The sequence below is a fragment of the Triturus cristatus genome, chromosome 5_1, assembly GCF_964204655.1.
Source record: "Triturus cristatus chromosome 5_1, aTriCri1.1, whole genome shotgun sequence".
Classification (NCBI taxonomy): domain Eukaryota; kingdom Metazoa; phylum Chordata; class Amphibia; order Caudata; family Salamandridae; genus Triturus; species Triturus cristatus.
In genome coordinates this window covers 182,947,850-182,963,682 of record NC_140587.1, presented here as the reverse complement: position 1 = coordinate 182,963,682, position 15,833 = coordinate 182,947,850, and the positions used below count along the sequence as shown (strand labels likewise).

General features: G+C 51.6%; 1 protein-coding gene across 1 annotated transcript in view; it reads right to left on the bottom strand.

Moving 5' to 3' along the window:
• LOC146830610 (ly6/PLAUR domain-containing protein 2-like) overlaps positions 1 to 15,833 on the bottom strand; it is a 119,016-nt gene that overhangs the window by 26,714 nt on the left and 76,469 nt on the right. The window contains exon 2 of the mRNA XM_085604059.1: positions 10,174 to 10,293. Within this exon, the coding sequence (XP_085460185.1) occupies positions 10,174 to 10,293 (120 nt within the window). The remainder of the gene's footprint in view (positions 1 to 10,173; positions 10,294 to 15,833) is intronic.

Sequence of the window (15,833 nt, the reverse complement as noted above, 5' to 3'; positions counted from 1 at the left end):
ACAAAATATAATGTCCAAAGCAGTACCTGTCCGGAAGCTGTAGAGGGGGGCCATGGGAAAACAAAGCATGGAGCACACCTCAAGCACTCTCGCGGAACGCGCGGCTAGGGGGTCAGAGCAATATCGACCTCCAATGGCAGAGGCGGGGTGCAGATACGTCCCCGATATAGATTCCACGGACCCCATACCCTAGTCCATTTCCCTGGCTTACCTCTCGCCACATACGCCGTCTTTTCCCTAAACATACACCAGTCCATATTCTCCTTCCATACATCAATCGTGGGCGGCCTCGGGGAGCCCCATAGCTGTGCAATGTTACGCTTAGCCACCATGTACCCCAAGGTCACCCACTGCGTCTGTGCCGCATTGCAATCATTCGGTTCCCAGACATTCAACAAACACCTCCTAGCCTCTGGCAACAGGGCCACGGGCGTGACCACCTCCATTACGGTGTGGATACCGTTCCAGAATCGCACAACCTCCGAACATTCCCACAATATATGAAGGAACGTGCCCGGCAGGCCACATCCACGCTTACACAATCCATCCAGCGAATAACCCATACGCAGCAAACTGGGCCCTGTGACATACACTCTATGGAGGATCTTCAGCTGTACAAACCGTAGGCGGGCCGGGATCGCCACCTCTTTCGGGGAGGCCACCGCCGATACCCAGTCCTCATCGTCCAATTCCAGGCCACGCCTCCCTCAAACGGAGCAGCAAGTCCGCACGATCGTTAATGAGCTTCTTATAAATCAGGGAAATAGTGCTGTCGGGCACATAGCCATCCAACACTCTGTCCTCCAGTGGGGAATACTCGGGGATAGCAGTAGCATCCGGAAAGACCGAACAAAGCGCATGGTAGACTTGAGCGTACCGGAAGTACTCTCTATCGTTTAATTTATATTCAATTTTGAGCATTTCGAACGTTTTGAAAGCACCCTTCGCCCACAGATCACCCACCTTACATATACCGATCATATCCCATTTCTCAAAGCCTTTCGATCTCCACAAACAGCCCAACCGCCCAGAAGCATACAACGGCGTCGCCCGAGTCAAGCGATCCCTCCACCCCATCGCAGCATTCGCCGCGTGCCACACCCGGACCGCCACACGCGTGGGTCCTGTCAACCGCGTGTCCTGGGTCACCGAGTACAGAGCCCTATTATAGTCCCCACCCGGAAGCAGGTGTTTATCCATCTCGAAGGCCGGGTTTAAGGCAGGACCATATATCCCGTGGTTTACCGCCGCCAACTGAGACACCCAATAGTATCGTTTAATATCGGGGAGGGCGACCCCCCCATCATACCAAGGGAGCGTCAACTTGGCGAGAGCAATCCGCGGCCGCCCGTCCCAAAACAGTTGGCGCTGAAGACCCTCCACCTCCCGGAAATAACGGGCCGGCACGACATCAAGAGTATTTTGCAAGGCATACAAGAAACGAGGCAACGACATCATTTTAAACAACGCCGCCCGTCCGAGCGGCGAGAGCGGAAGTTGTCGCCATCTCGCCACGTCGGCCTTCAATCGTTGGAGGGGAGGTAGATGGTTTCGCTCATAGCGAACCGCGGGGTCCAGTGAGATAAAGATTCCCAAATATTTGAACCCCAGGGTAACAATCTGAACCGGGCAACCCCGCGGCAGAAGGGGGGCATCCCCCGAGAGGACGTAGACGCACGACTTGGCCCAGTTGATGACCAGGCCGGAGTTGCGGCCAAAAGAATTCGGCACATCCACCACTACAATTAGCGACTGCCGGGGAGACGTAAGATACAGAAGGATATCATCCGCGTAAAGGGAGACACGGTCTTCAAATTCCGGCGTCCATCTAATGCCTCGCAACGACGGCTCCCAACGCAACCAGGCAGCGAGAGGCTCCAAAGAAAGTGCAAAGAGAAGGGGTGATAGCGGACACCCCTGCCGCGTACCTCTCCCCAGTGCGAAGGGAGCCGACACCCTACCATTCACCACCACCTGAGCCAGTGGGTCAGCGTAGAGTAATTTTACCCAACCAATAAACTCCGGGCCAAACCCAAATTTCGCCAACACGACCCAAATATACGGCCACTCCAAAGTGTCGAATGCCATAGTAGCATCCAAAGACGCCAAGATGGCCGGCTCACGTATGAATTCCGCTCTAGCAAGCATGCCGTGCAACCGCCTCAGATTTAGAGCGGTATTCCGATGGGGTATAAAGCCGGATTGATCCTGATGAATCAAGTCGCCCACGACCCGAACCAGTCGGTTGGCCAACACTTTAGCCAGAATCTTGGGTTCTGCATTCAACAGCGAGATGGGCCTATAGGAGGCGCAGCGATCTCGCGGCTTCCCCTCTTTGTGTATCACCACTATGCTGGCAAGGCGTTGATCAGGGGGGAGGAAGCCCGCTGCACGCGCCGCCAGAAACATGTCTCGAAGATATGGTGCTATCTTATCGGGACGCAACTTGTAGAGTTCGATGGGAAGACCATTAGGACCCACCGCTTTGCCCGAAGCAATCGAACGAATGGCCAAAGCGATCTCATCTGACGACAAATTCGCCTCCATCAACACCGCGTCCGCCTCCGCTAAGGTTGGAAATGCAATGTCTCTAAGCAGGCTGTGGGAATCCTCCTCCGATCGCACCGAGACCGAAGAGTATACCCCGCGGAAATGAGCCGCGAAGCAGTCAACGATCTCAACCGGATCAGTCACACGCACTCCATCACTCCTCTCCACAACGGGCACCACCCTGCTAGCTCTCTCCTTCCTATCCAGCCAAGCAATCAGTTTTCCGGCCTTATCCCCCACATCATACAACCGCCCTTGCTGCTCTCTACTCATCTCTTTGGCAGCTTCCGTGACTAACGCTCTGTAATCTGACAGTTTGAGGCTAAGAACATGCAATTTCTCCTCAGTAACCCCACTCTCCAGGTCCTCCTCCATTACCGCTATTTCCGCTTCCAGGCGGACCACCTCCGCTCTCTCGCACTTCTTGGTATGGGAGATAAGGGACAAGGCCTGCCCCCTGACCACCACTTTATAGGCCTCCCATAGGGAGACGGCAGACGACACCGACCCCACGTTATAAGTAAAGTAGTGATCAGTGGACTTGACCAACTCCGCGCGGATCTTAGTGTTACGAAGTGGCACCCAAGTTAATGGGTGCCACTCTCCCCTCTGCCCCAGAGACAATCCTCAGCTGCAACCATACAGGGGAATGGTCAGAAATACCTCGGGCTAAGTGACGCACCTCCCCAATCATTCCAGCTTGGGTCGCCGGCATAAGCATATAGTCAAGTCTCGAGAGACTCCCATGGGCCCCCGAGTGAAAGGTGTATTGCGCCTGTCCCGGATGCATCAATCTCCAGCAATCTACAAGTCCCAAAGTGTCCAAAAAGCCACCCAACCAGGCCTGAGCCCTTGGGAGATCCCTGGGAGGGTGGCGGTCCTCCAACCCGGAGACAACGGCATTAAAATCTCCACCCAGCACCAAAACCCCCCCAGGGAGTCCCAGGACCAAACGCCCCAAATCAGCAAATGTAGCCGTTTGTAACCCCGGGGGTACATACACAGCCACGAGCGACACAGTCCTGCCCTCCCATCTCCCCACCAGCGCCACATATCGCCCCCTATCATCGTGGAGCACCTCGTCCACTTCCAGTGGGAGAGAGGCCCTGACCAGAATGCCCACTCCCCTAGAGCCAGAAGTGAAACCAGAGTGAGCGGCAAGGCGATAGCCCCGCCTATTTAGGGCCTGGAAGGAGTTCCCAATCAAATGTGTCTCCTGCAGGAAAACAATGTCGGGCGAGGTTCGTTTCAAGAACTGCAACACCACCCCGCGCTTGATCCTGTCCCCCAGACCGTTCACATTCCACGAAAGGATTCTCAATCCCTTACCCCCCATCCCACTCCCGCACATGATACACACATCCCGGAGAGCGCAGCCCGGAAAATTCAACAGAAAACTTCACATTGCCTTGTAAAACAAAAAAACAACCATCCCCAACAACCCCCCTCCCCCACAATCCCAGAAAAACAACTCCCCCCTCCCTGCACCCCTGCTTGAGCCCAAACAGCCCCCCCAACTTGCAGTGTACCTGTCGCCCTTACCTATACCACAAAAAGAACCCCAGAAGGAGGAAAGGACTCCAATAAGCTCCCCACAACCCCCAGGCACTTGAAGGGCCTGATGTACCAGATTAAAGTACAATTGCGCCAAGGTACCAATCCTCGCCAGTCTAGTCAATCACCATGAACCAAGTTCTAGTCCCGCTCCACCACATCCCGTTCGTTGCCCGCCGTCCGACTGTCTCGGTCCTGTCCCCGCGGCAGGGCATCCAACCAGTCTCCAACTGCCTCCGGCCGGTCAAAAAAGTGGGAACGACCCTGGAACTCAACCCGCAGCCTCGCCGGGAACAACATCGCGTACTTCAACTCCATGTCCCTCAAGCGCCGTTTCACACCCAAAAATCCCAGCCGCTGTTTCTGGACCGCTTGCGTGAAATCCGGATAAAAGCTGACATTAGAGTTTTCAAACTTCAGCGGCCCCGCCACCCTCGACGCCTGAAGGATAGCGTCTCTATCCCGAAAGTTGAAAAGTCGGGCAATTATAGGCCTCGGGGGAGCACCCACTTTGGGCGCACCACCCGGAATCCTGTGGGCCCTCTCCACCGCAAAGAACTTGCTCAATCCCTTAGGCGCGAGATGATTGATCACCAGATCCTCCACAAATAGATCCGCGGCAGAGTCCTCCGATCTTTCCGGCACTCCGATGATGCGAACGTTATTCCGCCGAGCTCTGCTTTCAGAGTCCTCAAGTCGACGATCCGTCTGGTCACTGGCCAGCCGCAGCCGGTGGACCTCCGTCTGCAGGGCTGCCACATCCACAGTTAGGCTTGACGCCGCTTGAGACAAAGAGTCGACCCGATCATTGGTTTTGGACAGGTCTGCCCTGACCAAATTCACATCAATAAGGACCGCGTCCAATTTATGCGCCAGGGTATCAAACCGCTGACCCACCGCAGCCTTCATCTCCTCAATGGCGCCCATAACGTCCTGCAGGGTCAATTCTGACGATGGGCCCAAAACCTCTTTAGCCCTCTCAGGCGATTTGTGCAAGCCACTGGGGGATCCCCTCAACTGCGCATACCGATCCATATTGTTGGCCTGTGCATAGGCACCCCTCCGAGTTGACTTGGGTTTCGACTTGTCACCGTCTAGTTTAGTCGCCATCGTCCGGAGGCCACCAAAGTTGGCACTCGTCGAAGCCGGGGACAGGGACCAGTTGACCAAATCAATCAAACACCGCAGTCGCAGGCAGGAAGTCCGTGTGTGGCCCGAGAGTCAGGCCAGACACCTCGCCGTCCGCTCTCCTCTGAGACACCGAGGTCCCTCAGCCGATCTCAAAAAATCCCCTCGAAAACGAAAGTGAAAGTGCGGGGTACGCGGCGAGTCAGGCTCAGCATGCCGCTGTTGTTCACTTCGTACCCGGGCACCCCACCAACTCGAGATCGGGACCTAGGCAACAGCAGGCCGCAATATTCGGAGGGCGACCATTCGGGTTCCCGGCGTCCGATCTGAATTTGGAAAACGGGTGGCACCTCAGCGCGGGTACATCAGCAAGAGCCCATCAAGTTTACCAGGATTTAGTCAGGATAGACGTGGGAGATTGAGGAGGCCCTCGAGAGCCGTAAGCCTACGCGGCCATCTTGGTTGCGCGCTAGGCTCCTAAGGTCCCTAAGTGCGGTATTGAGGTAGGTGAGCCATCAAACTGGCACAGAGAGCCAAAGGTCGACACTGGATCAAATCCCAGTGCACAGCCAGAGTCTTGAGAATATTTGGTGAGAAAAGGTTGAAAACAATTGTTGCTTTTCTTTCCTTTACTGCAAAAACACAGCAGCCAATGAAAAACGTTTTACCGCAAACTACATTTCCCATGATACTCTTCTCCCAACCACCTATCACGGGCCAGCAGTCTATATAAGAGTAGCCATCGCCAACTTAAGAGCCTCTTTCTTTACTGCTAGCAGCTGATATAAGTGGCTCTTCATTATTTTCTATTATAAATTCTAATCTTTATACTGTCTATGATTGTGTTATTAGGTTGAGCTCCTTTCCTGCGCACTCACGCAGCGGGATAAAAAGCTACATGAAAGGCTGTCCCGACTCTGCCCGGTTACACTCTGTGAGCGGACCGCATCACAGCCATTTCTGCAGGGTTTATTTGTGTCGTCCCAACTATGGGATCAATTGTTTACTGTCAAGACCTTGCTCCTTTGAGCGGTAATCTCATGTAGACTATTGTCGGCCCCTTCCTTGATAACAAGCCCGATATCCTATCAGAGCCATGCAGACTTGAGTAGCCCAATTGGGTTACATCTTGGGTGTTCTTGGGCTACGCACCGCCCTCTTTTTATGCCCTCCTTGCTGTCGCGTTCTTTTAAAGCTCACCTTCCCCCTGTTCAGTAAACTTTGCAGCGTGGAGTTTGACGCCGGCTCAAGCTGGAAAAATTGTGCTGCCCAACTGAGCACGTCCACGCTCAAGATAACAGTTTGTCTTTGACATCCTGGCTGCACAGGGGCTGGAATAATTGTGATCCCAACTAAGCTGAGGAGCTAAGTCGTTTTTTGCTGTTTTTCTGGTGCATGTGGGGCTGGCTCCTCCCTGTGTGATACATTGGGGATACACCTGGTAGTTTCTTCTTATTACATGAAAGGATATCAGTATTAATGGAAGATTGGGCCCCTTTTGAGGAGGAAGAATACGATCAGGGGTGATTCCCCAAAACCTGTCCCAGAATGCTTGTTTCGGGTCCAGGGAGGAACTGGCTTGGCAGTTCAGGCTGGACTGTTCCCATGAGGAACAGGATTAAGACTGATTTGCATATGGCTGGGGCCAAACTGGGGTGGCATGGTGAGCAAAAGAATGATGGATTTAGCCCAGATCTCTTGACTGGGGGGTGAATGTTTGATTTACTCTGCATTCCGTCTATCATCTGTGTGTCTTTGGCCTTTTAAATACGACAGGGCGAGGCAGGGGCTGCTCGCCAGGACGTTATTATAATCAAGCCCACCCCAGAGGTTGATACAGTCCAGGGAGAGGAGATTGGCAGGATTCTTTCAGAGGTGGCACACAGATTCTCCAGACTCAGTTATGCCATTGGGTGGGGGTCATGCTAGATTTTTCCTTCACAAATGCAGGGCTCTTACCCAGGATGCATGGATATTGAAGACTATTCTGGGGTTTCACCTAGAGTTTTAATAGAGCCCATGACAAATGTCTCTGCCTTGTCAGTTACATTTTATCATGCAAGAGTGCACTTTTATAGATGCATAAATAGAAGACCAGCTGCAGAAGCATACGGTGGCATATTGCGACAACAGCGCTGGTAGTTTCTCCAGCAACGTCTTCTTGGTTCAGAAACAGGGAAGGTGCCACTGGTTGCTTCTGAATTTGAGAGTTTTCAATCAGTACATAGTGTACAACCATTTCAAGATGGAAGGCATCCATCTTTTAGCAGATGGAATTGGATGATTCGGTTGGACCTCAAGGATGCGTACGTGACTATTGCTATTTTTCCTCGCACTGGAGATTTCTTCAATTCTGGTGAAGGGGCAGGTGGTCCTTCCTTTCGGGCTTTCTTTGGCGCCATGGTGTTTCTTCAAGGTGATGAAGCCAATGGTAGCCCATCTCAGAGAGCAGGGAATGCGCATGATAGTCTATTTGGACGACATTGTCATCATGGCTCAGTCCCACTCATTGGTCAATATTCACTGACAGATGACGTCTCTCTCTTACAAGATTTGGGTTTCATCATCAATGGAACCAAGTCGATCCTCTGTCCCTCTCAGATGACAGACTTTCTGGGGCTTATTGATCGATTTCCAGTCGGCCTAGTTGAGGCTTTCCAAAACAAAATTGTGAGACATGGAACTGAAGTCGGTCCTTTCTCGACAGTTGGTCTCTTTATAAGTGATTGCCCGCCTGGTGAGTCAGTTAGCGTCCTCAATCCAAGCCTGAGGTTAAAAATGTAACAACTTCAGAAGGGACTATTTTACACAGATCAGATTTCCTTGGCAGAGGAAGTGAGGGAGGAACTCCGCTGATGGTTGGGACAAGTGGATGCCTGGAACGGCAGCGCCATCTTCGGTTCTCAATCAGAGGTGATAATAGAGTCAGATGCCAGCAGGTGGGGCTGGGGAGCGAATTGCATTTATATCTCCACCGACAGAAGTGGTCTCTCCAAGAATTGTCCCTTCCGATCTACTGTCTAGAGCTGTTGGTGGGAACCCATTTTAAGAGATAAACTCATTGTGGACTACTTCTTCAAACAGAACTCCCTGATTTTAACCATACAGGCTAGAGGTAGGAATAATGTAAGGGTCTTACTAGTCAGGTATTCTTAACCTGTTAGCACTTACTTCCCACTCCCCTCATGAACACTGTCTTTATCATGGACATTATTTGTAAGTGCTCCTGCGTATTCGCTTGGTCGTAGCATGCCTCGATCTGTAGCAGGTCAGGATGAACCCCAAAGATGAAGCATGCCACCAAGGGCCAACCCTGGTGGGTGAGGGTTTTCTAAAAAAAACTATGCTTTTCTAGACCTGTGTGCAACATTACTTCTGTGATTTTTGATAAGCGTTAAACTATCAATAATCTGAGCCTTCGGCCCTGAAATAGAATAAAAGATTGCTAGCATTCGTACCAAGAATTTTCAATTCAATTGAGGACACAGAGGCGAGGATTATCCCGCCCAATATATCAGCCATTACATGATTGTTATCACATGCTGACACACCCATGTGTATAATGTGTGTTATATGGTTTTTACTGCTCTTTTTTTATTTCTAGGTTTGGATCAGAAAACAAAGTGATTCATGTCGCTGGTGACACTTTGTGTTCCGGTTCCTGGATGAGCTCTCATGCTCGGGAGGGCCGCTGGAGTTGGCCCTACAGGCAATGTTGGTTATTATTGCAGTTTTGATTTGATGGGCTGTTCGGAGAAGAGAAAGAGGCTATAAGGATGGCAATGGCTACCCTTATATGGATGCTGAACCATGATTGGTGGTTGTGAGCAAAGTATCATGGGAAATGTAGTTTGTGTAGTGTTAAAACTTTTTTCACTGGCTGCTGTGTTTTTGCAGTAAACGCAAGAATCCTCTCCTCAGTGTCCTTGATAAATTTGAGCATTCTTGGCGCGAATGCTAGCACCTTTTTTATCCACCCTTACCTTGGTCGTCACAGAGTAGGGTCGGGTCTTTGATGCTCCCTGACCCCACCCTGTGACAAGTTGGGGAAGGGTAGACTGTCGCATGGCTTTACTCCTTGACTGACGTGAAGCCCCACTTGCTGCAGGGCTTCAGCCTAAATCGCCCGGGGGCTAACTTTAAGAAAACGTCATCGAGGGGTGAAACTCATCCCAGGAGGTTATCGATTTGTCTGGGTGATGACTTCACAGACCTTAGGGATGTGAGGTAGTCAGCCTGGGAATTTCATTGATTGTAGCCGTACTGGGCAAAGTGTGCCTGTGTTAATCCACGGAGGCATGTACTTCAGCACACTTAGGTAATTGTAACAGGAGAGTGCTGCCATGTGGGTGTGTTTGTGTGTGTGTATGTATGTGTGTCTTTTTAATGCAAGTTTGTGTGTGTGTCTTTTTTCATCTCCATTATGTTTTTCTAATTTGAGGCAGAGCTGCCGACTTTGGAATTAGAGAACCAGGTTCAAGTCTCACCGTCGGCTCAATATCCTATAATTCTGGGCAAATTACATAATCTCCCTGTGCCTAGCCAAACATTTATGTATCCTTGTGTAACGTAACTGGTGCTCATATAAAGCGCTCCAGTACCTTCGCGTCGGATTTGTGCATAATAAAACTGCACAAAAGAACAACATGAACATCAAAATAAAGATGGCGGCTGCTGTGCTCCAACGCACACTAGGGAGAGCCGCCACAGCTCAAGACAGACTAAGAGCTCCTCTTGGCGAACATCTGGAGCCCCCCCTCCCCACATGACATCCATTCAAGCACCCATGAGCTTGAATACCATTGCATGATATCATTCCTTTGCAACTGTGGTTTTCTTTCTTGAATTAGGTTTTGGCAGCGTATTATATTGTCATACAGTCTGTGCAATATCTAACCAGCTGCTCTGTCCTCACATCCTGCTTAAAACTTAAAATCTTACCAACTTCATCTGAATAAAGCTTTGTCTGACACCACTGGAGCTTCCCGGTGCAGTTTTTTATGTCTGTGCATTCTGCAGCAGGAATTTGAAGGGGACAGTAGTAGCACAGGAGAGCATCAACTGCAAGAGAAAAACAAGGAGTCTGTCATGAGTTTTCACCTCAATAGGTGAATGTGAATCAGTGATTACAATTCAAATGTGAAAGATGGTGCCACAAACTGGACGTCAATCTGTCCCAGTGGACAATGCAACATGAGCTGCAGCACTTTGGTATCATTTATGCATCTCAAGTAGTTTTATAGTGGAACTCAATAATCATAAAGGTAAAAATCCAATTGAACTACAATATCTACAAAACAACACAGCCAAACTCCACCCTAACGCTCCCACAATATCTTAGAATCAGGAGTAGAACTATTTGTATTTAATATTTGTAAGTGCATACACGCTGAAACCTCTTGGTGCTGCAAAAACAAGATGACAAGAGAAGGAACAAGCATTTACAATGCCATCGGTCTCTCAATGATGTCATTGTTTTTTTTTTTCCCTTCGTGAAGCATTAATCAAATGGTGTAATACAAAATGGCAATAGCTCACTTTGTTGTAATTGCGAAATCTATTGCATTGCATTTGTACTAGTGTGAGTTTTGTATTGTAAATGGTACTGGCTTTTATTAATGTGATTTTTTTTACCACATTAATCTAATGCATTAAAAATGTTAATACCCACTCATTTTGGAATAAGGGCTGAGGTGCATCAACGTAGCTGTGAGCAGTGGTGAGCACTGGTCCGGGCTGAGGTGCATCAACGGAGCTGTGTGCAGTGGTGACGAGCACACGTCAGGGATGAAGTGCATAAGCGGAGCTGTGTGCAGTGGTGAGCACAGGTCAAGGGTGAGGTGCACTGAAAGAGCTGTGTGCATTGGTGAGCACAGGTCAGGGTTGAGGTGTCCTGACGGAGCTGTGTGCAGTGGTGAACACTGGTCAGGGCTGGGTGTACGGACGGAGCTGTGTGCAGTGGTGAGCACAGGTCAGGGCTGAGGTGCATCAGCAGAGCTGTGTGCAGTAGTGAGCACTGGTCAGGGCTGAGGTGCATCAGCAGCACTGTGTGCAGTGTTGAGAACAGGTCAGTGCTGAGGTGCATCAGCGGAGCTGTGTGCACTGGTGAGCACAGGTCAGTGCTGAGGTGCATCAGCAGAGCTGTGTGCAGTGTTGAGCACTGGTCAGGGCTGAGGTGCACTGACAGAGCTGTGTGCAGTGGTGAGCTTCGGTCAAGGCTGAGGTGCATCAACGAAGCTGTGTGCAGTGGTGAGCACAAGTCAGGGCTGAGGTGCACTAACGGACCTGTGTGCAGTGATGAACTTTGGTCAGGGTTGAGGTGCATCAGCGGAGCTGTGAGCAGTGGTGAGCACAGGTTAGTGCTGAGGTGCATCAGCGGAGCTGTGTGCAGTGGTGAGCTTCGGTCAGGGCTGAGGTGCACTGACGGAGCTGTGTGCTGTGGTGTGTACTGGTCAGAGCTAAGGTGCACTGACGGAGCTGTGTGTAGTGGTGAGCACGGGTCAGAGCTGAAGTGCACTGACAAAGCTATGTACATTGGTGAGCGCTTGATGCTGGTGGTCAGGCCCCGAGGTGCACTGACAGAGCTGTGTGCAGTTGTGAGCACAGGGCAGGGCTGAGGTGAACTGACGGAGCTGTGTGCAGTGGTGCACACATGATAATGGTGGTCAGGGTAGATGTGCACTGATGGAGCTGTGTGCAGTGGTGAGCACTGGTCAGGGCTGAGGTGCAGTGACAGAGCTGTGTGCAGTGGTGAGCACTGGTCAGGGCTGAGGAGCACTGACGGAGCTGTGTGTAATGGTGAGCACATGATGCTGGTGATCAGGGTAGATGTGCACTGACGCAGCTGTGTGCAGTGGTGAGCACTGGTCAGGGCTGAGGTGAACTGATGGAGCTGTGTGCAGTGGTGAACACTGGTTAGGGCTGAGGTGCACGGATGGAGCTGTTTGCAGTGGTGAGCACAGGTCAGGGCTGAGATGCAACAGCAGAGCTGTGTGCAATAGTGAGCGCTGGTCGGGGCTGAGGTGCATCAGCAGAGCTTTGCGCAGTGGTGAGCACAGGTCAGTGCCAAGGTGCATCAGCGGAGCTGTGTGCAGTGGAGAGCACAGGTCAGTGCCGAGGTGCATCAGCGGAGCTGTGTGCAGTGTTGAGCACTGGTCAGGGCTGAGGTGCTCTGACGGAGCTGTGTGCAGTGGTGAGCTTTGGTCAGGGCTGAGGTGCCTCAGCGGAGCTGTGAGCAGTGGTGAGCACAGGTTAGGGCTGAGGTGCATCAGTGGAGCTGTGTGCAGTGGTGAGCTTTGGTCAGGGCTGAGGTGCACTGACCGAGATGTGTGCAGTGGTGAAGGCTTGATGCTGGTGGTCAGGGCTGAGGTGCACTGACAGAGCTGTGTGCAGGTGTGAGCACAGGGCAGGGCTGAGGTGAACTGACGGAGCCGTGTTCCGGGGTTGAGCTCATGATGCTGGTGGTCAGGGTAGATGTGCAATGACGGTGCTGTGTGCAGTGGTGAGCACAGGGCTGATGTGCACTGACGGAGCTCCCCTACACGGGCACAGACCGCTACAGTACTGAGAGCAGTGGGGAGGTGGGGCAGTGGGGAGGCGGAAGGGCAGACTTACATGTCAGACGAGGCCTCCTGGGCGGCAGCCTGGAGCAGCAGGAGCCCCGCACAGCACATGGTGAGAGTCCACATGGCAGCGCTTAGACACCCGCACTCTTCCCCCTTGGAGCCCCGTGTGCCCCGCCCGGCCTTTATGCCTCCTGTGGGAAGGGAGTGGCCCTGGGCCAGGCCTAGGAAGGAGCCAGTCCCGAGCCTCTCTAGCTGCTTGTACCTGCCCAGCATGAGGGCATGGCGGTTCGGCGCTCGTTGCTGACATCTGCGGTCACCGCAGGGCACACTTCAGGATCCCGGCGGAGCCAACTGACAGCCCTCGTCCTTCCGGGTCGGTATCTTGAGCACCATCACTCTGGGCCATAGTAACGCCTGTTGTTCGTAGCACCTAGCAACAGCAGAAGTTTTATACGAGACGCTCTCTGTGTTAAACACAGTTCACTACCAGAAAATACATGGCCACAAAAGACGACGTATGCTCTTCCCAATAGGTGGTATTGACAGCCCGAGTGGTTAAAACATTACCGCCACCTGCTGCTAAGTATCACATGACCACGTGTCACCAGGATGCAGTGCTAAGTGATATATGTTTGATTTCCATTACTGTGGATTCTGGGAGTTATGGTCCTTGTTAGAAATGGGGGTCTCTAGTTGGCAATGGCTGGCGCCAATGTCCAAATAGGGACCCTTCTTCCTAAGTCAGGGCAAGTGGGCTACCCCCTTTGATAACCCCTGCTCAACCCTGTGGTAACGTAGCACGAGCAGTTAGGCCTAACTCAGAGGCAGTGTGTGAAGCATTTATGACCATGCACAATAAGGCAGTAACGACACCACAAAAGGACACAACTCAAGCAGGTATAGAAAAATAGTATCTTTATCTAAGGTTTAACACAAGACTCTCAAAGCGTTTTAACAAGCCACAATGCACGTAAATCAGTATGGACTTAAAAATGCAATAACGTATTCACCAGAACGTGGCACTGACTGAGTTCAAGGCCTGGGTCTACGTGACCCGTTGCACACCAGATACCTGCCGTTGGAAGGGGACACAGCACGCAGCTTCTCGAAGAAGCGGAGACTGTGACAGGCGGACTCCCAACGACCACAACTCTTGGCTGCAGTGGTCTTCAGCGTGCACTCATAATGATTCGGGCACTCGGGGACAGGCGGGCTCTTAGCTGCGGCGGCCCACAGGACGACTCACGATGATGCAAACTTGGCAAAGGTGCGGGCACTCAGCGGCAGCAGCTCTCTCTTAACTGCGGTGGCCCACAGGACAAATCACGATGATGAAAAGTCGGCAAAGGTGCGGGCACTCAGCGGCAGCAGCTCTCTCTTAGCTGCGGTGGCCCACAGGACAAAGAATGATCTCGACCAGGGTGGCACAACGGCGGGCACTCAGTGGCTACAGCTCTCTCTTAACTGCGGCGGCTCACAGGACGAAGGATGATCTCGACCAGGCTGGCACAACGGCTGGCACTCAGCGCCTACAGCTCTCTCTTAACTGCGGCGTCCCACACAGATTCAGCGAAGGTTCTGAAGGTTCAAATTAACGCGGGCTCTCAGCGGCAGCAGCTCTCTCTTAGCTGCGGCGGCCCACACAGAGTTAACAAGGGTTACCAGTCCGAGTTCCTCACAGTAGAACTAGAGGCTCCGGATTACTCGACGGAGGCCTCACCTGCAAGTAGAATCCCTCGCACAGGAATTCAGATGGCTGACGGGGTGAAGTCTAATGTCCCTGAGACTTCAGCAGGAGGCGCTCTCAATTCAGGCCCTCGGGTAGTTTCTTCAGCAAGCTTGGTGAAAGTTTCAAAGTCCTTTTCTCTGTTCACTCGGACAGAGTTTTGTCTCGACATCCAGAATGAACACACTTGAAAGAGGTTTCAGCGCAGCGTTTTATACCTAAAAAGTCTTTGTTCTCTAAAGTCACAAATCACTGAATCCAGCCAGAACCAGTTCGGTGGGGTCGGGGAGCACTTGGTTTACGAGGCGACATCCTGCCCTTTGAGAATCAGGGGGTCTGCTATCAGACGCCCAGTGGGGGCTGGAGCCATCATTCACCTTGCCAGGCACGGCCCTGCTCAGATCAAAGAGTGACCCCTCCACATGCTCTGAATGCCAATCTCTCTCTCCAGCCAGGTCTGACCCAACTGACCCTGCTGCTCCAAAACCAGACGGCCAATACACATACTAGCAAAGCCTAAAGGAAAGCTTAGGCAAGAAAATACCTTGGTTCTAGAAGTGGCATTTTTGAACACCGGATATACAAATGATCCTTACTAAAAGATGTATCTCAATGTCCTGAGCTTAAACATATCAAATTCGAATTTCCTATCAGGTTCCTGGGGGCAGGTAGGATTATTAGGATTATGGAATGTAATACTCAGCCTGCCCATTCTGGCCTATGAGAACGGATAGCCTCACAATAGTATACAGTGAAATGGAGGGTAACTCGCTATTAGAACATGCTACACAGACCTAGGCATGTTCTTCCTGTCACAGACAATGCACCCTGCCATAGGGGTGTCTTACATGGTGCAAAGGGAAGGTGCAGGGACTGGGAAGTGGGTGCACCTCACAGTAATAAAGGCAGTTCTGCACTGCCTGTAGACTCTGAAATGGCAGGTCTAAAACATACTTTAAAAGCTGCTTTGGTTGGTAGTGCAAATCAGCTCTGCAGGCCCACCAGCAGTATTTGGTCTACCAGCCCTGGGCACACACAGTGCACTTATACTAGGGACTGACAGGTAAACCAAACAAGCCAATTATGGTTATCCCAATTCATACAGTCATCTTTACACAGGGAGCATTTGCGCTGTGGCACTGATTAGCAGTGGCACAGCGCTCAGAGCATCTAAATCCAGCCAACATAAAAGATAAGAAGCGAAAAGAGGAAGGGAGATTCGCGCCAACGATGTCAGGTCTAACAGTCCCGCTGACTTTGGGTGGACCAATGGATCCACTAAAAGAAAAGTCCGGATCTGGAGCATACCG